At 42.1% G+C, this 24,452-nt stretch overlaps 1 protein-coding gene across 2 annotated transcripts in view; it reads left to right on the top strand.

Annotated features, from left to right (window-relative positions):
- RABEP1 (rabaptin, RAB GTPase binding effector protein 1) overlaps positions 1-24,452 on the top strand; it is a 115,568-nt gene that overhangs the window by 69,743 nt on the left and 21,373 nt on the right. For both annotated transcript variants that reach the window (XM_025361890.1, XM_025361891.1), the window contains 4 exons: positions 7,983-8,118; positions 12,240-12,418; positions 16,294-16,425; positions 22,815-23,282. In XM_025361890.1, coding sequence (XP_025217675.1) covers positions 7,983-8,118; positions 12,240-12,418; positions 16,294-16,425; positions 22,815-23,282 — 915 coding nt within the window. The remainder of the gene's footprint in view (positions 1-7,982; positions 8,119-12,239; positions 12,419-16,293; positions 16,426-22,814; positions 23,283-24,452) is intronic.

Genomic DNA, 24,452 nt, shown 5'->3' on the forward strand with positions numbered 1-24,452 from the left:
GGCCCGCCCCCCCCCCCCCCACCGGGGGGAAAGGGGGGAACCCCTAAAAAAAAAAAAAAAAAAAAAAAAAAAAAAAAAGCAATGAGAGAATAAGCAAAAACTATATAAAAATAAATGGGAATTTATCAATAGTCTTGGTAAATGTAAACTGATACCTGTGTTTAAAAGAGATTATCACATTGGATTGTAAAAATCTAACTATATTACTTGTAAGAGCTATGCCTAAAATCAAACTACAAGGTAAGATTGAAAATATTAGCCAGGCATAGTGGTGTGAGCCTGTGGTCCCATCTACTTGAGAGGCTGAGATGGGAGAATTACTTCAACCTAAAAGGTTGAAGTTGCAGTGAGCCATGATCATGCCGCTGCACTCCAGCCTAGGTGATAGAGTGAGACTCTGTCTTAAAGGAAGGCCGGGCGCGGTGGCTCATGCCTGTAATCCCAGCACTTTGGGAGGCCGAGGTGGGTGGATCACCTGAGGTCAGGAGTTCGAGACCAGCCTGGCCAACATGGTGAAACCCTGTCTCTACTAAAAATGCAAAAATTAGCCAGGCATGGTGGCACACGCCTGTAGTCCCTTCTGTTTGGGAGGCTGAGGAAGGAGAATTTCTTGAACCCGGGAGGTGGAGGTTGTTGTGGTGAGCTGAGACCGCACCACTGCACTCCAGCGTGGGCAACAGATGAGACTCCATCTCAAAAAAAAAAAAAAAAAAGGAAAGAAAAAAGATTGAAAATAAAGGGATAAAAATATACCATGTAAATTCGAACCAAAAGAAAGCTGCTATAGCGAGTGTAGTATCACAAAGAGAGGATAAGGGGGAAAAGCCACTAATAGAGATAAAGAAGGATCCTATCTAAAAAACAGTTCATAAATAAGATATAATAGTCATGAACTTGAATGCACTTTACATAGTCATGAAATGCATGAACTAATAATGATAATTACAAGAAGAAACTGACTTTCACAAATACAGTAGCAGATTAAAATTGACCTTTAGAGAATATAATCAGAAAAAATTATTAGTAGAGCTATAGACATTTTGAACTATCAGGTTAATAATTTAGTTGTAGTTGACACACAGAACTTGGTATCCAAGAACAAGATGGTATCACATACAGTACTAGAACATAATAGTTAAAAGCTCAGCATTTGGTAGCCTGGGTTAGCTTGGGTAAATTACTTAATCATACTGTGCTTTGATTTTCTCAACTGTGAAATGGGGATAATAAGCCCACATTAATAGTCACCATATGGCTATTATGAGGAACATATAAATTCCTATAATAGCCACCATATGGCTATTATGAGGAACATGTAAATTAATACCTATAAACATTTAGGATAGTATCTGGGACAAGGTGTAGTTATTTTTAGATACATTATCTTAGAATTGAGGTTACACAGACCCAATTCTGTAACTATGGGTTATTCAGTTATTTACATTAAAATGATAGTTAAAAATGCCTGGACATGAAAAAAATACTCATGGAAAAAGTAATTACAAAATATTTAGAATGATGTGAATAATGCCAGATCTTTAAAAAAAAAAAGTACAAATTGAGCCAGGCACAGTGGCTCATGCCTGTAATCCCACCACTTTGGGAGGCTTAGGTGGGTGGATCACCTGAGGTCAGGAGACTTCGGGACCAGCCTGGCCAACATAGTGAAACCCCATCTCTGCTAAAAATGCAAAAAATTAGCTGGGCATGGTGGCAGGTGCTTATAATCCCAGCTACTGGGGAGGCTGAGGCAGGAGAATTGCTTGAACCCGGGAGGCAGAGGTTGCAGTGAGCTGAGATATTGCCATTGCACTCCAACCTTGGCAACAAGAGCAAAACTCCGTCTCAAAAAAAAAAAAAAAAAAGACTGAAAATAAATGGAAACGAATAATATAAATAATATAAATTTGTGCAATAGAAAAGCAAAAGAACAATAGAGAATATCAGTATAATGAAGAAATGGAAAACCTATACACAAATCTCTAGTAAGACTGATCAGAAAAAATGAGAACAAAGAGAAATCAGAAGTGAGGCCAAGTGGGGAGGCTCATGCCTGTAATCCTAGCACTTTGTGAGGCTGAGGCAGAAGGATCACTTGAGCTCAAGGGGTTGAGGCTGTGGTGAGCCATGATGGTGCCACTGCACACCAGCCTGGGCAAGGGAGCCTGTCTTAAAAAAAACAGAGGACATAACTACAAATCAGTAGAAATTTAAAAATAACAAGTACTATAAACAATGTCACACAAATAAATTTGAAAACAGATGAAAAAAAATTTCTAATAAGATAGCCAAAATTGTTCCAAAACAGGAAAGCTAAGGTAGTCAGTAATTATTAAAGAAAGTGGATCTAGAGTAAAAAATCTTATTGTCTGTTGTCTCCTCTCACCGAAAGACATTAAACTGTTGGTTTTACAGGTAAGTTTTTCCAGACTTTCTGGAAACAGCAAATTCTTATATTTTACAAAATCTCAGGGAATACAAAAAGAGAGAAAGCTCTCCAAATCATTTTATGAGACTAGTAGATCTTCACTACAAGTGAACAAACACATAGAAAGGTAGTATGAGAAAAAATTACCGGTCTGTCTCAGGAATACAGAAGCTAAAATTTTCAGCATTGTAGCTAAAATAAACGGGGAGAAATACATCATGACTAAGTAGGGTTTATTCCCAGAAATTTATCAGAAAATCTATGATTGCAATGTACACATAAAATGATTGGAGAAGAACAGCATATTCATCTTGGATTCAGAAAAGTATTTGAGAAATTTAACCACAATAACTCAGTAAGGGGCTATTAATCAAACCTTTAGCAAACATAGTTAAGGATGAATATTTAGCAGCCTTACCGTTAATGATGGGAACATTCTGGGGCAGACCCATGCCCAGTAATTCAGAAATGAGGTATAAGAACTGGAAAGAAAGCTACGAGACTGATTCAATTGTCTATATAAAGAAACCAGGGAATGTACAACAGCTAGTTAGACCTAATAAGAGTTCAACAATTTGAAAGTTGTTCTAACAAAATCAACATACAAAAATAGTTGTTTTTCTATGCCCCAGTTGAAGAATGCAGTGGGGGGAGAAAGATTGATCCTATTCACAAGAGTTAAAAAACAAAAACAAAACAAAAAACTAGTTACCTACCAATATAGCTAAACAAAGATGGGCAGGGTCCTTAGAGACTACATCATAAATGAGGACCTGAATCTGTGTATTTTCCTGAATGAAAAGATAGAGCATTGGGCCAGGTGCGGTGGCTCACACCTGTAACCTAGCACTTTGGGAGGCCAAGGTAGGGGGATCACCTGAGGTTAGGAGTTTGAGACAAGCCTGGCCAACATGGCGAAACCCGGTCTCTTTATTAAAAGTACAAAAATTAGCTGAGCATGGTGGCGGAAGCCCAGCTACTCAGGAGGCTGAGGCAGGAGAATTGCTTGAACCCAGGAGGCAGAGGTTGCAGTGAGCTGAGGTCGTGCCACTGCACTGTAGCCTGGGCGATAAAGCGAGACTGCGTCTAAAAAAAAAAAAAAAAAGAAGCCCTCCATTTGTATCCCCAGATTTTTAAATTTTACTCAGAATTCAACAGGGTTTAATAAGGAGCTTGATTAATTCAGTTCTAGAAATAGACTTCATATAGAGAAATAAAGGAACAGAAATAGCAAAATTTTGAAGACAAGATGAGGAGACTTGGCCTACCTATCAGATAGTAGGACCTCAGTAAAGCTACTATAATTAAGATAGTTTGTTACTGGTTTAGGGATAAACAGATGGATCAATAAAACAGCCCAGAAATAGACCTACATATATGTGTAAATTTGATATATGACAGGTGGCATTACAGATCAGTGGGGGAAGAATGGATTGTTAAAAAATACCCTTTTTGGCTGGGTGCAGTGGCTCACACCTGCCATGCCAGCACTTTGGGAGGCCAAGGCAGGTGGATCACCTGAGGTCAGGAATTTGGGACCAGCCTGGCCAATGTGGTGAAACCCTGCCTCTACTTGGCTGGGCATGGTGGCTAACGCCTGTAATCCCAGCACTTTGGGAGGCCGAGGCCGGTGGATCACGAGGTCAGGAGATCGAGACCATCCTGGCTAACATGGTGAAACTCCGTCTCTACTAAAAATACAAAAAATTAGCTGGGTGTGGTGGCGGGCGCCTGTAGTCCCAGCTACTTGGGAGGCTGAGGCAGGAGAATGGCATGAACTCATGAGGCAGAGCTTGCAGTGAGCCGAAATTCTGCCACTGCACTCCAGCCTGGGCGACAGAGGGAGACTCTGTCTCAAAAAAAAAAAAGAAACCCTGCATCTACTAAAAATACAAAAATTAGCCAGGCATCCGCCTGTAATTCCAATTACTTGGGAGGCTGAGGCAGGAGAACCGCTTGAACCTGGGAGGTGGAGGTTGCAGGGAGCCAAGATCTCACCATTGCACTCCAGCCTGGGCGACAAGTGAAACTCTGTCTCAAAAATAATAATAATACATAAGTTATTATCTGGCCATGTGCGGTGGCTCATGCTTGTAATTCCAGCACTTTGGGAGGCTGAGGTGGGCGGATTGCTTGAGCTTAGGAGTTCAAGACCAGCCAGCACAACATAGTGAAACTCTTTCTTTACAAAAAATACAAAAATTAGCCAGATATGGTGGTGCTTGCCTGGAGTCCCAGCTACTTGGGACTGAGGCACCAGAATCACTTGAACCCAGGAAGTGGAAGTTGTAGTGAGCCGAGATTGCACCACTGCACTCCAGCCTGGGCGACAGGTTTATTCCTAAACCAGTAACAAACTATCTTAATTATAGTAGCTTGACTGCAAGCCGTACTATCTGATAGGTAGGCCCACTCTCTCCACCTTGTCTTCAAAAAGATTTCTTTTTTTTTTTTTTTTTGGAGACAGTCTTGCTGTGTCACCTAGGCTGAAGTGCGGTGGCACAATCTTGGCTCACTGCAACCTCCGCCTCCCAGTTTCAAGCAATTCTCCTGCCTCAGCCTCTCGAGTAGCTGGGATTACAGGCCTGGGCCACTGCACCTGGCTAATTTTTGTATTTTTAGTGGAAACGGGGTTTTGTTATGTTGTTGGCCAGGCTGATCTCGAACCCCTGACCTCATGTGATCCACTCACCTTGGCCTCCAAAAGTGCTGGGATTACAGGCTTGAGCCACCGCGCCCGGCCCCAAGGTTTCTTAAGACAAAAATACTGACTGTGAAAGGAAAACTGGCAAGTTTAGCTACATTATAAAGTTCTTTGTTAAAAGATACTATTAATACAAAAAGTTGAAAAGAGAAGCTACAGACTATAAGAAGATATCAGTACCTCTTAACTGACAAAATATTAATATCCAAAATAATAAAAAAAATTGCTAAGTTGGCTGGACGCGGTGGCTTACACCTGTAATCCCACTACTTAGATTGCTTGAGACCAGGAGTTTGAGACCAGCCTGGGCAACATGGAGAAACCCTGTCTCTACTAAAAATACAAAAAATTAGCCAGGCGTGGTGGCGGGTGCCTGTAGTCCCAGCTACTTGGGAGGCTGAGACACAAGAATTGCTTGAATCCGGGAGATGGAGGCTGCAGTGAGCCTAGGTTGCGCCACTGCACTCCAGCCAGAGCAACAGAGCGAGACACTCTCGAAATTGCCAAGTCCACAAGTGACAAATAATTCTGAAGAAAAACAGGTAAAGTGGCCAAGTGCGGTGACTCGCGCCTGTAATCCCAGCACTTTGGGAGGCCGAGGCGGGCGGATCACGAGGTCAGGAGATGGAGACCATCCTGGCTAATGAGGTGAAACCTCGTCTCTACTAAAAATACAAAAAAATTACCCGGGCGAGGTGGCGGCGCCTGCAGTCCCAGCTACTCGGGCGGCTGAGGCAGGAGAATGGCGTGAACCCGGGAGGCGGAGCTTGCAGTGAGCTGAGATCGCGCCACTGCACTCCAGCCTGGGGGACAGAGCGAGACTCCGTCTCAAAAGAAAAAAGAAAAACAGGTAAAGTATAGCCAGGTGGCACACACTTGTAATCCCAGCTACTTGGGAGGCTGAGGAATGAGAATTGTTTAAACCCAGGAGCTGGAGGTTGAGGTTGCAGTGAGCTGAGATTGCGGCACCGCCCTCCAGCCTGGACGACAAATTGAGACTCGGTCTCTGTAAAAAAAAAAAAAAAAAAAAAGAAAAAGAAAAAAGAAAAAACCAAAAACCAAACAGGTAAAGTGTATGCGCAGTCATTGAACAAAAGAGGAAACCAGAATAGTCAAGGCATGTGAAAAGATACTCAACATTCAACCACACTAGAAATTGGGGAAATGTAAATCAAAGTGGGACACCATTTTACCCTAACCGGGTTGTAAGTGCTACAGAGAAATCTGTCGCATTCACCGACGACTGGTGTATGTGAAACTCTTCCGTTCAAGGCACTGTTGTCAAATTGTACTCCCAGGTGACTGTTTCTGGTTTCTTATGGCCCTTGTTGCTTCTCTGTACTTTCTCCTGCATAGATCCTAGTACCACGTACATTTTTCCGAATAGGTAACTTTCAGTGGTTGGTGTGCACCCTCTCCTTGTCCCCTGGCTTCTTGTAGATGTCCATTTGTTTTTGGTTTTGGTCATTACAGGGTATGGAACTCAAAGTAATTCAAAGTTACTCAGAGTCCTGCTCAGTAGTTTTCAAATATTAGAAATTCATTATTTATTAAACCAAATATTTATCCCAAAAAATAATAACTGGTAGAATTAGTGGGTTATATACCACCATTTTAAATCTGCCATATGGACTCTTTTACCATCAGCTGAATTACCCCCGTCTTCAGGTGTCAGAGAAAGCATTTCACGATAGTTGCGACTTTACCATTCTTTGTTCATATCACGTGCTGGACTGTCAGCCTTCAGTGAAGCATCAAATGATTGCTTACATAGTCATTTAAATCTTTTGACTATCATTGCATGATGGCCTAGAAGTAAAGATAACTGAAAACAGAGAAACCATTTTAAGTTTGAAGAAATAGGAAGATAAAGGGCATGAAAAGGACTTTGAATGTGATATTAGATATAACCATTCGAAAAAGTTGAAAGTTAACTGAAAGGTTAGAATTTAGAATGGACAATTTATGTGACAGGTTAAAGTGACATAATCCTTGATTTTCTGGGGAAGAATTAAATTTGTTTTGGTTATAACTTTCCTATATTAGACTATATTGTTACTATTTTGAGTATTATACTTAATTGATCAACAGAAATAAAGCATTGTTTTTAAAAGATGTGGTTTTATTATTTTTTTTTGGAAACAAGGTTTCTCCATGTTTCCCAGGCTAGTCTCAAACTCCTGAACTCAAGCATTCTGCCCACCTTTGCCTCCCAAAGTGCTAGGATTACAGGCATGAGCCAACATGCCTGGGCAAGATGTGATTTTAAAAAGTATTCTGCATTTGCCTTTAAGTCATTACAATGTGAGACTAGTTATTTGTTCCATCATAATTTCCTCTTTTTCACTTCCATAAGTATATGTATCTGTGAAAATGTCTTTATACATTAAATATATAAATTTACATTTGGGATTCCCTCACCAGAAATAAAAGGAAAGCAAACTTAAAAGTGTATGGTATCATTTTTGTCCTTAGAAATTATCAATTTAAAAAAGCAAAACATACCTGGTGTTACTATTATGGCTAAAACAGACACATGCATATGTTGCTGTGGGAATACAAATTGGAACTACGTTTTTGAAAAGCAAGGGACAAAACTGTTATGTGAAATCTCAATTGTATATTTTATTCTGGTGGTATGATTATGGATGACATCTATTAATATGTTATTTTCCCAGTTTTCTATATTATTTTATAATTAAAAATTATAAATGGTAATTTATGTAGATGTAAAATGTAGATGTAAAAGTGTCAATTTTTTTTAAGGCATAGCCAGAACTTACCATCATTTTGTATCTAAGATAGAAACTGTTGTAAATTTCAGTTTAATGGAATTGCATCTTCTTTCAGGTTAAAGAACTGAATCATTATCTGGAAGCTGAGAAATCTTGTAGGACTGATCTAGAGATGTATGTAGCTGTTTTGAATACTCAGAAATCTGTTCTACAGGAAGATGCTGAGAAACTGCGGAAAGAATTGCATGAAGGTAAATCAATATTCTGTATATTTTTATCTTTGTCTCTAAGAACCATATAAGTTAAATTGATGTTGACTAATAACAATGACAAATCTTAAAATAACAATGCAACATGTTAGTGATTCAATTTAAGCCTTATAGTTGGTTTAAATGCACTCATGCAAACCTGAAATTATGGATTTTCCTTCATAACCTCAGTAATAACTTTACAAGGCAGCCAGATGCAGTGGCTCACTCCTATAATTCCAGCATTTTGGGAGGCCAAGGCGGGCAGATCACCTGAGGTCAGGAGTTCGAGACCAGCCTGGCCAACATGGCGAAAACCTGTCTCTACTGAGAAAACAAAAATTAGCCAGGTGTGGTGATGCACACCTGTTATCCCAGCTACTCGGGAGGTTGAGGCACAAGAATCACTTGAACCCAGGAGGCAGAGGTTGCAGTGAGCCGAGCTCACACCACTGCACTCTGGCTTGGATGACAGAGTGAGACTTCATCTCAAAAAAAACAAAAAACAAAAAACCCAACTTCACCAGGCATGAACTTTGGGCAGAAAGATGATAAAGCTGGGAATTTCTCCGTAAATTACTTTTCCCCCCACACTCATTTTGATGGAGGTGTATTAGCAAAAGTTAAAATTGGAAAGGGCAGAGAGCGTATTCTGGAGGCCCCAAGTACTGTCCTGTTTTTAAGGGACAGTTTTGATTTCACTAGTCTGGTAGCAGAGTGATACAGAAATTGACTCTGTTTTCCAGGGGCACATTCTTTCCCCACTAAAATATTATTAAAATAACCCAAACTTTGAGTAAAGTTTTGGCCTTCAGGAAACAGTTTCCAAGTGTGCTATTGCAATAAAAAGACACTCATATTCTTAAAGGTGTCCAAAAGAACTAGTTCAGTTTAAACTATGTCCCTCTAACACTTCCAGAAATAATGTAAATTATTGAGACTACCAAACCTTCCTAATAACCCTTGAAAAGTACCTGAGAAGGTTGGCCGGGCGCGGTGGCTCAAGCCTGTAATCCCAGCACTTTGGGAGGCCGAGACGGCGGATCAGGAGATCGGGAGATCGAGACCATCGGCTAACACGGTGAAACCCCGTCTCTGCTAAAAAATACAAAAAACTAGCCGGGTGAGGTGGCGGGCGCCTGTAGTCCCAGCTACTCGGGAGGCTGAGGCAGGAGAATGGCGTGAACCCGGGAGGCGGAGCTTGCAGTGAGCTGAGATCCAGGCACTGCACTCCAGCCTGGGCGACAGAGCAAGACTCTGTCTCAAAAAAAAGAGAAAAGTACCTGACCTGAGAAGGTTAATTAAAATGAGGAAGGACGTGGAGTAATTTCCATACTGAAACACTCACAATAAAAAATAGAGTCTTTTTTTTGAGACGGAGGTTCGTTCTTCTCGCCTAGGCTGGAGTGCAATGGTGCGATCTCAGCTCACTGCAACCTCCACCTCCTGGGTTCAAGTGATTCTCCTGCTTCAGCCTCCCGAGTACCTGGGATTATAGGATGTGCCACCACGCCTGGCTAATTTTGTATTTTTATTAGAGATGGGGTGTTTCTCCATGTTGGTCAGGCCGGTCTCGAACTCCCGACCTCAGGTGATCCACCTGCCTCGGCCTCCCAAAGTGCTGGGATTACAGGTGTAAGCCACCACGCCCGGCCCAGATAGGCTTCTTTTTTTTTTTTTTTTTTTTTTTTTTTTGAGACGGAGTCTCGCTCTGTCCCCCGGCCTGGAGTGCAGTGGCCGGATCTCAGCTCACTGCAAGCTCCGCCTCCCGGGTTTACGCCATTCTCCTGCCTCAGCCTCCCAAGTAACTGGGACTACAGGCGCCCGCCATCTCGCCCGGCTAGTTTTTTGTATTTTTTAGTAGAGACGGGGTTTCACCGTGTTCGCCAGGATGGTCTCGATCTTCTGACCTCGTGATCCACCCGTCTCGGCCTCCCAAAGTGCTGGGATTAAGAAGTTGTCCTTAAGTGGAGTTTTGGAAGGTGGGTAGGTGCTTGTCAGCTACTCAGAAGCATGGCATTCAAGGTCATTTGCATGTGTTGCAGTTAGGTAAGGAAGTCTAAGAAAAGCAGTTCAGCACAATTAGAATACAAGAGGCAATGGGCAAAATGTGAGATTGGAGCAGTAGAAACAGACCAGTACATAGAGGTTTTATGCTAAGAATATTGGACTTGATCATCTGGGCAGTTCGGAGCCTCTGAAGGTTTTTTTATTTTCTTTTTTTTTTTTTTTTTTTTTTTTTTTTTTTTTTTTTTTTTTTTTTTTGAGTTGGAGTCTTGCCTTTGTCACCCAGGCTGGAGTGCAGTGGTGCGATCTCGGCTCACTGCAAGCTCCGCCTCCTGGGTTCATGCCACTCTCCTGCCTCAGCCTCCCAAGTAGCTGGAACTACAGGTGTGCGCCACCACGCCCGGCTAATTTTTTTTGTATTTTTAGTAGAGATGGGGTTTCACTGTGTTAGCCAGGATGGTCTTGATCTCCTGACCTCGTGATCCACCCACCTCAGCCTCCCAAAGTGGTGGGATTACAGGCATGAGCCATTGCGCCCAGCCTATTTTCTCTGAAATAATAGTTTTATTAAGATAAAATTTGCATGCCATAAAGTTCACTCGTTAAAGTATACAATTCAGTAGTTTTTAATATATTCACAAAATTGTGCCCTATCACCACTGTCTACTTCCAAAACATTTCCATTACCTCAAAAAGAAATCCTGTACCCATTTACCGTCACTTCCTATGTCTTACCTCCAGCCCTTGGCAACCACTAATCTCCTTTCTATCTCTGTGGACTTGCCTGTTCTGGACTTTGATGTGAATGGGATTTTGTAATATGTGCCTTTTTGTGTCTGGGTTCAGTGAAGGGTTTTTGACTGGAGAGTGGTAATATTTGTTTTGCATTTTAGAAAGTTCAATCTAATAGCACTGTGGTGAATAGAATAGGGAGGGCAAGACTGAGGGCAGAAGAATGAAAAAGGGGCCTCTGTTGTAGTTGTTTAAGTCATAAGCGCTGGTCTAAGGCAGAAGCCAGAAGATAGATGTATCATATTGCAGAGGAGGCCGAATTAGCAGGTCTCTGTCATAGCTGAATATGTTGGGGTGAGGAAAAGTCAGAAGTATGAGCTGTCTCGGGTTTCTGACTTGGTAGATGGGTAGATGGATCATGCTACCTCCTCTCTTTTCAGTAGAAGATGGCTGAGCTGATGAGTATCAACAACACATACCGTTTTACAAAGATTCCTTGACCTGTCATAAGAAGTCTATATTAACCGGACCCAGTGAGGATTTCTGGATAACAGATTTATCAGAATGTATTAAACACAATTAGGAGTGTTTATTCCACCTTTGGCCTTTGGAGCAATGTTTCCCAAAGTATATTCTCTAGAATACTTGTTATATGAGTTGTACTGTGAAAAGTTTTTTTATATATCACCTTCCAAGAAAACACAGACATAATTAAGACCCCGAGTTCAAAGTCCTGCAGTAAAGAAATCTTTTTTTTTTTTTTTTTTTTTTTTTTTGAGACGGAGTCTCACGCTGTCGCCCAGGTTGGAGTGCAGTGGCGTGATCTCGGCTCACTGCAAGCTCCGCCTCCTGGGTTCACGCCATTCTCCTGCCTCAGCCTCCTGAGTAGCTGGGACTACAGGCGCCCGCCACCGCGCTCGGCTAATTTTTTGTATTTTTAGTAGAGACGGGGTTTCACTGTGGTCTCGATCTCCTGACCTTGTGATCCGCCCGCCTCGGCCTCCCAAAGTGCTGGGATTACAGGCGTGAGCCACCGCGCCCGGCCAGAAATCTTTAAAAATTTATTTAATTATGGAGGAGCCTTTGCAAAATAATAATAATAATAATAATAATAATAATAATAATAATAAATTTATCCCTTTAACCTGAAGTTTCTAAGACTTTACTAAGCACAGAAATCTTTCTTTGCTGTGTTCCTACGAGTCCACTTTGGGAGACTCTGCTTTAAAGAGATGATGTGGGGATAGGTTGCCCCTTGGTCCAGCTAAGAATAGAATCCTAGAGATGTGGACCATTGGTCAGACCTGGCTAGGAGCCCTGTGCTAAAGAAATTGCCTACATTAAAATTCAGTGTTTTTGATTTGTGGTGGGGGGTTCCTAAACAGTTTGCCATCTCTTGGAGCAAGAGCGACAACAACACAACCAGTTAAAGCATACGTGGCAGAAGGCCAATGACCAGTTTCTGGAATCTCAGCGTTTACTGATGAGAGACATGCAGCGAATGGAGATTGTGCTAACTTCAGAACAGCTCCGACAAGTTGAAGAACTGAAGAAGAAAGATCAGGTGAATAGAAGTTTTGAGGACTGATTTGCCTTGTCAGTAATGTCCCCCACCACATGTGATTGCATTACCTTATGTGTATTAGAGACTGACTTAAGCTGCAACAAGGTGATATGTGCCACTTTTAAAAACATGACAGCTACATTTGAGGGGCTTTGTTTTTCATCTTTAGAAAGGGCCTCCTCTAGGGGGTGGGGAAACTGATTTAGAAATGGTCTTCAGTGACTGCAGGATGCAGCAGTGCATACTTCGGAGAAAATCTTTCTCTCCCCTGCTGACCAGTTCTCCCAGTGCTCCTGGGTTTTATCAGTCCAGGCCAAGTCTTGGGTGACATTGCTGTAAAACAAGCTTGTCCAACCTGCAGCCCTTGGCTTTGAATGCAACCCAACAGAAATTTGTAAACTTTGTTAAAACGTTATGAGATTTCTTTTGCAATCTTTTTTTGTTTGTTTGTTTTAGCTCATCAGCTGTCGTTAGTGTATTTTGTGTGTAACCAAGACAGTTCTTCTTCAGTGTGGCCCAGGGAAGCCAAAAGATTGGACACCCTGCTCTAAAAGCTCTACTAGGTGACATGATATGAATGGAGAGGCTGAGTAATAGGAGGTGGCAGATGTTCAGAGCGCTGCATATTTAGGTTCCTGTCTTCTCCTTATCTTTTAGTTATTTAAATTGCATGAATTATATATATATATATATTTTTTTTTACACATTATCATAATTTTTTTGTTTTAAATACAGTGGAAAAAATAAATATGAAGTGATCAAGTGAAAAATCTTCCTTAACATCTCCCACACCTCCCCTTGTCAGAAGATTGTTTTACCATTTGGTAGAGAGTCTTCTAAACCAGTTCTGTGTGTTCATGATACACATTTAGGGTATAGTTTTCCTCTTACACAACTATGGTTATATACTATAAGTATTTATTCTAGGCAGGGCATGGTGGTTCACGTCTATAATCCCAACACTTTGGGAGGCTGAGGCGGGAGGATTGCTTGAGCCCAAGAGGTCAAGACCAGCCTGGGCCATATAGTGAGACTCTGTTTCTACAAAAAATAAAAAAATAAAAAAAATAGCTGGGCATGGTGGCACGTGCCTGTAGTTCCAGCTACTTGGGAGGCTGAGGTGGGAGGATCACTTGATCCTGGAGGCGGAGGCTGCAGTGAGCTGTGATCACACTACTGCACTTCAGCTGTGGGTTACAAAGCAAGATCTTGTCTCAAAAAAAAGTGTATGTATTTCCCATATGCATTATCCTGGATATATTTTCATATCAACGTTGTATTTTGCTCTTGACTGTGGCATGGAGGCACCATATTGATTTACCCTTTCTCCTTGTAGTGGGCATCTAGGTGGTCCCCCTTTTCTTGTCATCTCAAATAATGTTGCAGCTAAATCCTTGACCATATTGTGTATGTGTGCAGATATTTCCCTAGGATAGCTATGTAAAAGTGTTCCCTGCCTTTCTAAGTATCTTGTCAAACATTTCAAATTGCTTTATGTGACTTAGGTTAGATTTTGTTTTGCAAAGTTTCTTCTTTTTTAAATTTCCTTTTTGTGTCTTAATTTGGACTCATTTGTCTTACATGTAGTCAAAGCCAACATAAGGATTTTTTTTTTTTTTTTGAGACAGGGTTTCACTCCAGTCACCCAGGCTGGAGTGCAGTGGCACAATCTTGGCTCACTGCAACCTCCGCCTCTCGGGCTCAAGCGATTCTTCTGTCTCAGCTGCCCAAGTAGCTGGGACTACAGGCGTGTGCCACCACGCCTGGCTAATTTTTGTATTTTTAGTAGACACAGTGTTTCACCACGTTGCCCAGGCTGGTCTCAAACTCCTGACCTCTAGTGATCTGCCCGTCTCAGCCTCCCAAAGTACTGGGATTACAGGCGTGAGCCACCACGACCCCCTGACATAAGGATTTAGATTCTAAAGTACAGATCTTATCCTGCCTCCCCTGCCGCCCATTAAAAGAGTCTAAATGTGGCCGGGTGCAGTGGCTCACATCTGTAATCCCAGCACTTTGGGAGTCCAAGGCGGGTGGATCACCTCAGGTCAGGAGTCTGAGACCAGCCTGGTCAACATGGCAAAACCCTGTCTCTACTAAAAATACAAAAATTAGCCGGGTCTGGTGGCACGTGTGTGGAGTCCCAGCTACTTGAGAAGCTGAGGCAGGAGAATCACTTGAACCTGGGAGGCGGAGGTTGCAGTGAGCTGAGATCGCATCATGCCTTCCAGCCTGGGTGACAGAGTGAGACTCTGTCTCAAAAAAACAAAAACAAAAAGAGTCTAAACTTTACTAAGATGATCATTTAAAACTTTTGAACATTTATTGAGCTCTTACTGTGTGCTAGCATTGTGCTAAGGCTTTATGTATAAATCTTTATCTCAAGTGCTTATCAAAAAAAAAAAAAAAACTGAACTCTCCATAAGTGGTAGGGAGTACAGTTATACAGTTCCTGTGTTCTAGAGTAGTGAACAGGCTGAGAGGTAATGTATGGCCCATCTGAGGCTTGAACAATCTCTGATTCCAGAGTCTGAGTGCTTACTCACCACCTCTTTCTCCGTGTCTTTTACTTCTCCTGTGCCTGCCCATTTTTCATCCATATAAAATTACACAGAATTCCCCCACAGGCCTGCTTTTCCATGTTTCTGTCTTTTGCATGTGCTTCCTTTCTCCCTGGAACCCTTAATTTTCTCTTCTCATGCAACTGGCAAACTTACCTTACTGATCTTTCAAGATTCAGCTGAAGTGTTACCTCCTTTGGGCCCCCTTTGCTGGTTCCTTCAGATGAAATCAGTCATTCTTTTTCCTCCTTCTTTATAACCTTGTACATACTTGTAAGTGTGTGTCTCTCCTCACTAGGCTGTTTTAGGGTACACTGAAGGTATAAGATATCTCACTCATCTTTGTTGAGTGAATTATTCTATTAACTTTAATCATTCCTAAGGTATAAGGTATCTCACTCATCTTTGTTGAATGAATTATTCTATCAACTTTAATCATTCCTTTTGTATTCATATACATTTGTTAATGTTTCTAATGGATGTGTAACATTATAAAAACTTTTTTGGGAGTGGTGTGGTGTCTCACGCCTGTATTCCCAACGCGTTGAGAGGCCAAGGCGGGAGGATCTCTTGAGCCTGGGAGTTTGAGACCAGCCAGGACAACAGTGTGAGATCCCATCTATACAAAAAAACCCAAAAAATTAGCCAGGCATGGTGGTGCATGCCTGTGATCCTGGCTACACGAGAGGCTGAGGCAGGAGGATTGCTTGAGTCCAGGAGTTCAAGACCAGCCTCGGCAACAAAGTGAAACCCTGTCTCTACAAAAAATAAAAAAATTAGGCAGTCGTGATGGCACATGCCTATGATCCCAGCTATATGAGAGGATGAGGTGGGAGAATTGCTTGAGCCCAGGAGATCGGGGCTGCAGTGAACCATGTTTGCACCACTGCATTCCAGCCTGAGTGTCAGAGCAAGACCTTGTCTCAAAAACAGACTTTTTCGTATTTATTTTCTACAGTAATCACAAGGAATGTTCTGTGTAAAAAAAATTTTTTTTTTTTTTCATGGATCATTTGAAGAGTCAGTTTTGCTTTCTTTTGTTTTGCCTTACTTTATGCAGTATACTTTTCTTGGAAGCTGCTTCCTGATTTCTTCTTTATACCAGGGTTCTTAGTTTGTGCTTATAGTATTAAAATATTTTGTCATTTCCAGAGGCCCTTATATGGGATTATAAACAAAGAAGCGTAAGTGTCCAGTTTTCTTGTATCATAATGCTCTGTTCTTTCTTATTTGTTTTGAATGGTTAAAGAACTATGTCACTTATTAAGTAGGTTACTTGGGTCACATATATGTTTTTTTCTTCCTAACTTTTAGGAGGATGATGAACAACAGAGACTCAATAAGAGAAAGGATCACAAAAAAACAGATGTTGAGGAAGAAATAAAAATACCAGTAGTGTGTGCTTTAACTCAAGAAGAATCTTCAGCCCAGTTATCAAATGAAGAGGTATAGTGAGTCTATAATTAAAGTCATTATATACACAATGTCAACAATTTTAGCTTACTCATACATCAGTTAATTACATTGTCCATATGAGAAGTGAGAAGTTCATTTTATCTAACTAGGTGAAAGCTAGATAAAAATGACAGTATTTATTTTCAGTTGTTTTTATGGCATTATAGGTAGCACTGTTTGAAACCTGTTGTAGCTTCATTCGCTGTCTGAAATAATTAGATGTTCTTTTTCCCAGTATTTCCCAAATTTAATGCATTAAAATAAACCTTTAAATAATGTCTGCAAAATCTTTTTTGATGTGAATAGTACATATTGCTAATACTTGTCTTTTTTGTTTAAAAGAGATTATCTAAAGCGCTGAAATGCTTAACTCCCTATAGCATATATATGAGTATTAACCAGTATTAGGTTTGCATCCCTGACGGCAGTGGGTGAGGTTTGGCAGATTGCAACAACACAGGGTGAAACGTTTCAGGTACTAGGAATGAGTAGAGTAGAGGGACCTGGAAGTGTTAGGTGTTCTGTGCCCTTGGCACCTCTCACCCGCAGTGGGGCAAGGGCCTTCTCATTGGGTTTCCTGTCTCAACCTGTCCCATTCCATCGCACCCTCAGCATTACTGTCAAATTCATTTTCTTAAGTGCAGCTGCAGTCAGGCCACTCCCCTACTCAATAACTACCATTGACTCCCGTTACCTATATAATTAAGTACACATTCTTCACTCGGACAGGTAAGGCCCTTCATCATCTGGATTACATTTTAGCCATGTTGGTCGTCATCTTGGGCTGTACTCCCACCTGGTCTGTTGCTGCCTTCATTTGGAGTACTTTCCTCCCATTGCCTTTCTGAGTATTGAAATCCTGCTCATCTTTCAAAGCTCGTGCTGGTTATCTTGTTATCAGTGAAGGAAGTGCTTCTCTTATTGCCTTGAGGATGAAAACGAAGATCCCCCAAGATCCCTAGCGTGGCATACAAGGGCATTCACAGTTGAATGGCCCTTCCGGCCTCACTCACTGCTCTCCACTTCTCTGTAGCCAGACCTGTGCACTTACTGTTCACGCTCACTGCCCTGTCCCTGCGGCTTAGAATCACACTCACTCCTTGCCTCACCTGCTTTCCTGATCTGGTGAATGAATCGCAGTTAAATTGGATACAGATCTTGTCTTTCCTTTCAGGGGTATCCTGCTTCTGTTTACTCTGCAGATTTACTTTGAGCCATACGTAATCTACCTCCTGGTGGTTTATATGCCCATGCTTATGGATTGTTTGAGGTTTAAGAAAAACTTTAAAAAAATTTTCGTAGACACTGAAAAGTGCTGTAGATTGTAGTTGTTTTGTTCATTCTTTGTTCTGGGACGTAGACTGGGAACCACTTGGTCTAATTCTGCTGTGCATTTAAAAAATATTTAGACTCCCAAGAGAATGTCTCAAGTTTTGAGTACAGCCAATGATCACATAGTGTTTTCATCATGCAGTAATCTATCCAGGAATGTCTGAAAAGCGGGGAAACAGGAAAGGGACATGTGTTGTGATTTACTGAGAAGTATTTTTATTTTTGATTCTCTCTTAATGATCTGTAGACTTTCAGAGCTGGTGTTTTGCAATTTGAATGTTGAATATAATTGTTTTTTATTGAGAATAATGACACAGCTCTTGGTTTAGAGTTAATCTGAAGCCTGGCTAACATGGTGAAACCCTATCTCTACTAAAAATACACAAGATTAGCCGGGTGAGGTTGCGTATGCCTGTAATCCCAGCTACTCAGGTGACTGAGGCACGAGAATCGTTTGAACCCAGGAGGTGGAGGTTGCAGTGAGCTGAGATTTCACCACTGCACTCCAGCATGGATGACAGTGAGACCCTGTCTCACACAAAAATGTTAATCTCAGATGCTTTGGAGAGTTAGATTTATGGCTAAAGATATTTGAAATTTGTAGACCTCACATTTTCTTTAACCTGATGCTTATAATGTGCTTTTCTCTATACAAAATGTTCATTATGGAAAACTTGGGAAGTATCGGAAATGCCATACAAAATAAAAATAACTGGTAGATCGTCCTACCCAGAGGTCACAACTAATATTTTGGTACATATCTCTTTCTTGCTTTTCTTATTTTCTTTTCCAGAGATAATATATATGTGTTTCTTTCTTTTTTTTTTTTTTTTAAATTTGAGAAAGGGTCTCACTCTCACCCTGGCTGGAGTGCAGTGGCGCATTCTCAGCTCACTGCAGCCTTGACCTCCTGGGCTCAAGCGATCCTCCTGCCTCATCCTTCTGAGTAGCTGGGACTACAGGCGTCCGCCATCCTGCCCAGCTAATTTTTTGTAGAGACGGTGTTTCAACATGTTGCCCAGGCTGGAACATATGTGTTTCTTTTTTTTTTTTTTTGAGACGGAGTCTTGCTCTGTCGCCCAGGCTGGAGTGCAGTGGCGCGATCTCAGCTCACTGCAACCTCTGCCTCCTGGGTTCAAGCAATTCTCCTGCCTCAGCCTCCTGAGTAGCTGGGATCACAGGCGTGCACCACCACGCCAGGCTAATTTCTGTATTTTTAGTAGAGATGGGGTTTCACCATGTTGACTAGGCTGATCTCGAACTCCTGGCCTTAAGTGATTTGCCCACCTTGGCCTCCCAAAGTGCTGGGATTACAAGTGTGAGCCACGGTGTCCAGCTTGTGCCTGGTTTTTAATTCATAATGGTGACTGAGTGATGACATAGGGAGGTCAATGCCACTGAAAGAAGTTTTGTGTTACTCACAGTTCTCCTAGAAGCAGAGGCCCAGCACACCATGCATGGCCACAGCACGGAAGTACCAGAGCTGGTCAGGAGGCAGGAGCAGGAGCGAGAGAAAAGCATGGGCCATAGCTATTACTGTGGTTTTCTGGGAAAAGGAAAGTGGAGCAGAGGAGAGAGTTTAGGACTGGCTAGTAATTAATTCCGGCAGCCTTTGTGGTATAGGGTCTGTTCTTAGCTATTTGGAACTGGCCCTGGGTTGATTTCGGGCAGGGGAAATACTGGCTCGGTGTGTGATTTAGGTAGGGGAGATGGTTGGGGATATGAGTTTGGGATTGAATGGTTTGTGTATGAAAGGTGTGTTTACAGTCAGGTAAGTTGTTTATTATCTCTAGAAATTAGCTAGTCCTGGGAAGCAGTTTCTTCACGCCAGGAAGGCCTCCAGTAAATCAAGACATCATGAAATATAGAAAATGAAAAGTATGATTAACACACTGATAGTCAAGTTGGTTCCACTTTTTACTACCATCCAATTTTTCATTATCGTAAGTAATGTCATAATGTTATATATAATTTTTCCTTGTACAAAAATCGTAGATGCATCTGATTTTATTTTATTTTATTTCATTTTAGTTTTAGTATAAGTTCTTAGGAAAAGAACTGCCTGGTCAGGCACAGTGGCTCACAAGTGTAATCGCAGCACTTTTTGGAGGCTGAGGCAGGCGGATCACTTGAGGCCAGGAGTTTGAGACCAGCCTGGCCAATATGATGAAACCCGTCTCTACTAAAAATACAGAAATTAGCCGTGTGCGGTGTCTGGCACCTGTAGTCCTGGCTACTCACCGTGGCTGAGGCATGAGAATCCCTTGAGCCCAGGAGGTGGAGGCTGCAATGGGCCGAGATTGCGCCACTGCATTCCAGCCTGGGTGACAGAGCGAGACTCTGCCTCCAGAAAAACAAAAACAAAAACAAAACAAAACAAAAAACCGAAAAAAAAAAAAACCCTACTGAATTCAAGAATGTAAACATTTTTAAGATATTACTGCCAATGTAGTAGTCTGATGTGGGGTTTTTTGAGATAGGGTCTCATTCTTGCCACCCAGGCTGGCTAGAGTATAGTGGCACCATCACAGCTCACTACAGCCTTGATCTCCTAGGCTCAAGCAATCCTCCTGCCTCAGCCTCCTGAGCAGCTGAGACTACAGGCATGCGCTACCATGCCTGGCTAATTTTTAAATTTTTTTGTAGAAACGAGGTCTCCCTATGTTGCCCAGGCTGGTCTTTTACTCCTGGGCTCAACCTGTTCTCCCACCTCAGCCTCCCAAACTGTTGGATTTACAGGCGCGAGCTACTGCACCAGGCCTGTAGTCTGATGTTTTTCTTTTTTCTTTTTTCTTTTTTTTGAGACGGAGTCTTGCACTGTCGCCCAGGCAGTGGTGCGATCTCAGCTCACTGCAAGCTCCGCCTCCCGGGTTCACGCCATTCTCCTGCCTCAGCCTCCTGAGTAGCTGGGACTACAGGCGCCTGCCACCGCGCCCAGCTAATTTTTTGTATTTTTTAGTAGAGACGGGGTTTCACCGTGTTAGCCAGCATGGTCTCGATCTCCTGACCTCGTGATCCGCCCATCTCGGCCTCCCAAAGTGCTGGGATTACAGGCTTGAGCCACCGCGCCCGGCCAAGATTTGTGTTCTTAGTCATTGCAGTTTCAGATGAGTAAAAATCTTTTTTTTTTTTTTTTTTTTTTGAGACGGTGTCTTGCTCTGTCACCCAGGCTGGAGTGCAGTGGCGTGATCTCAGCTCACTGCAAGCTCCACCTCCCAGGTTCACGCCATTCTCCTGCCTCAGCCTCCCGAGTAGCTGGGACTACAGGCGCCCACCACCACGCCCGGCGAATTTTTTGTATTTTTAGTAGAGATGGGGTTTCACCGTGTTAGCCAGGATGGTTTTGATCTCCTGACCTCATGATCTGCCCACCTTGGCCTCCCAAAGTGCTGGGATTATGGGCATGTGCCACCGCGCCCAGCCCTCAGATGAGTAAAAATCTTTAAAAGGAAAGAAATGGAGGCATTAATTCAAAATTTGTCACCTTTTTATTACACCAAGAATATTTTTAAAACATTAAAAAAAATTGGTTACATGCCGTCGCCAGTAACAACAACTGTATTCCACAGTCTCCTCTGGTTCATTTAAAAAAGGGCATTTAACAACAAAACGTAGAAAGGATATTATCTTAAAGTATTGTCATTTAAATGGAATACATTCAGTTGGAAAGAAAACTTGTTACATTTTTCTTTAAATAATTTATCTTATTTCCCCACTAACTATGCAACTGCTTCATGTAATGGCACTGGTTTGCTTTTTGCCTTCGGGAATGTGCTGTACCACGTTGTTTAAAAATTGAGATGAAATTAATGTAACATAAAATTTAAAGTGTATAATTCAGTGATATTGCATATATACACAAATGTTTTTAGTTTGAAAACATTTTTATCACTCCCAAAGGAGACCTCATACCCATTAGAGTCACTCCCCATTTTCCCTTCCCCCCTAGCCTCTAGCAACCACTAATCTGCTTTATGTCTCTATGGATTTACTTGTTCTGGACATTTTCAATAGACGGACTTACATAATATGTGATGTTTTGCATCTTCTTTCGCATAGTATACAACATTGAACATGTTGATTACACCTTGCTTGCAAATAACACATTATTGGGCTGGGCGTGGTGACTCACGCCTGTAGTCCCAGCACTTTGGGAGGCCGAGGCGGGCAGATCACAAGGTCAGGAGATCGAGACCATCCTGGCCAACATGGTGAAACCCCGTCTCTACTAAAAATACAAAAAATTAGCCGGGCATGGTGGCGGACACCTGTAGTCTCAGCTACTCAGGAGGCTGAGGCAGGAGAATGGCGTGAACGTGGGAGGTGGAGCTTGCAGTGAACTGAGATCTCGCCACTGAACTCCAGCCTGGGCGACAAAGCGAGACTCCGTCTCAAAAAAAAAAAAAAAGAGAAAATACCACGTTCTCGTCATTTCCTTCCTACTACTCTGTCCTCTCCTTTGCTCATCCCCAAAATGTTAGTCTTTCTCAGGGTTCTGCCCTTGGCCCTCTTTTCCTACACACTCATCCTAGGTGTTTTGATTTGCTGCTGTGACTTTAATTATCATTATACAATAGTTACTCCCAAGTCTCTATTGAAAGACTTCTATGTCCCTCTATTAAGGGGACATCTCTACTTGGATATACGATAGGCACCTCACGCTTGACATACGCAACACTGAATTGCAGGTGACCTTCCCCAGCTCTTTGTATTTGGGAGCTCTTTGAGCTACCAGAGCATTCAGCACATAGCTCTAGCCCATCCTTTTATCACAGTATTATAAGTCTGCTTACTTACCTTGTGTTTTTGAAGCTGTGTGTATCTCTAGGTCAGGGATTACATCTTGCCCACAGTTGTATCCTGAGGGCCTGGTTTCATGTCTGGCATGTAGAAATGACACTTAGTAAATGTTTGTTCCATGAGTCTATGAAGGTAGCACATTAATGATTATCATGTGTAATGAGTGGCAGAATACATTTATTGTATTTTTTTGTATTTAAAAATGCAGAGAATTGTCTAACTTGGCAATATATATTTTCACATTTCAGGAGCATTTAGATAGCACCCATGGTTCCGTCCATTCCTTAGATGCAGACTTATTGTTGCCAGCTGGAGATCCTTTCAGTAAATCGGACAATGACATGTTTAAAGATGGACTCAGGAGAGCACAGTCTACAGACAGCTTGGGAACTTCGGGCTCATTGCAATCCAAAGCTTTAGGCTATAACTACAAAGCAAAATCTGCTGGAAACCTGGACGAGTCAGATTTTGGACCACTGGTAGGAGCAGATTCAGTGTCTGAGAACTTTGATACTGCATCCCTTGGGTCGCTCCAGATGCCAAGTGGGTTTATGTTAACCAAAGATCAGGAGAGAGCAATCAAGGCGATGACACCAGAACAAGAAGAGACGGCGTCCCTCCTCTCCAGCGTTACCCAGGGCATGGAGAGTGCGTACGTGTCCCCGAGTGGTTATCGTTTAGTTAGTGAGACAGAATGGAATCTCTTGCAGAAAGAGGTGAGTTATCTTTCTCACGTTTTTCCTCTTGCTCACACTGAGGCACACTGGGGAGCTCTGGGATTTATCGTTCATTCAGCAGATGGTTCCTGGAGTCAGTGCAGGCACATGTTGCCAGCAAGTGGATGTTAACCTATGTCACCTGACCCTTGTCATAGTCCGCTTCGGCTATTCCAGGTAATTGTGACAGAGAAAGGAGCTAGCTAGCTTATCACAGTGAATGTGAACTCACAACTCTCAGGTTGGAGCGATCTGCCTGACTAGCATTGCTGAATTTAAGTTAGAGCAACCTGAATTTGGTTTGCTTTGCAGTTTTCTATAATCTCAGTGTATTCCAGGATTCAGGCTTTCATCTTTCCTTTAGATCAAGAGCGCAATTGCTTGTCTGCTGTTGATGCTGAGAGCGGGTTTAAAGAGGGGTTGGGAATATGGGAGAGAAAAGAAGCCAATCTTTAATGAAGTCGATTTTCCTTCTTAGAGAATTTGTAAATTTACAGATAAGATTAGGAGATAAACCCTTAGATATTTGCCTAATGCTTTATGGATTACAAAGGTCTTTCACACACCTGATCTCTTTAAGCTTTATGATTATAATGAGGCAAGTGGGGCATGGTTATCCCCAATTTACAGGTGAGAAAACTGGCTGGGAAAGATAAAGCGAGTTGCTCAAGTGTTACCTTCGACTTAGTTGCAAAACCTGACTCCTGGGGCTTTCCTTGACTGAGGGCTGCTTCCCTTTAAGGAAGCCATGGGTCAGTAAGTGGAACAGCTTACTGAGGCCTGAAAGAAAGTATTCTCGTTGGTCTTATGTAAAACATATGTGCCAAGGTGCTATTTACTAGTTTCATACCTATTTTATACTTGGAGCTGGTGAAACGGTGACTTGGCACTGTCTTTATTTGTTTTTCCTTCCCAGTGGTTGGTTAGTATTGAACTGTGAGTACCATGGTATAGTACCTTTTACTTGCTTTGTGTTGTCCTCAGATGTGAGGTTTTGTGTCTCTTGGCAATAAATTGTGTCCCATGTGTCCCATCATACTTGTACTGGAGAGTTTGACATTTTAGAATCTGACCCTATATTGTAACTTTTTGCCATAAGGCCCTGAAGAAAGTGTTAACTTCATATTCTGCTGAGCACCTTTGGTAAGACTGTGCACGTGTACCTCAAGT

The sequence above is a fragment of the Theropithecus gelada genome, chromosome 16 (assembly GCF_003255815.1).
Source record: "Theropithecus gelada isolate Dixy chromosome 16, Tgel_1.0, whole genome shotgun sequence".
Taxonomy (NCBI): Eukaryota; Metazoa; Chordata; class Mammalia; order Primates; family Cercopithecidae; genus Theropithecus; species Theropithecus gelada.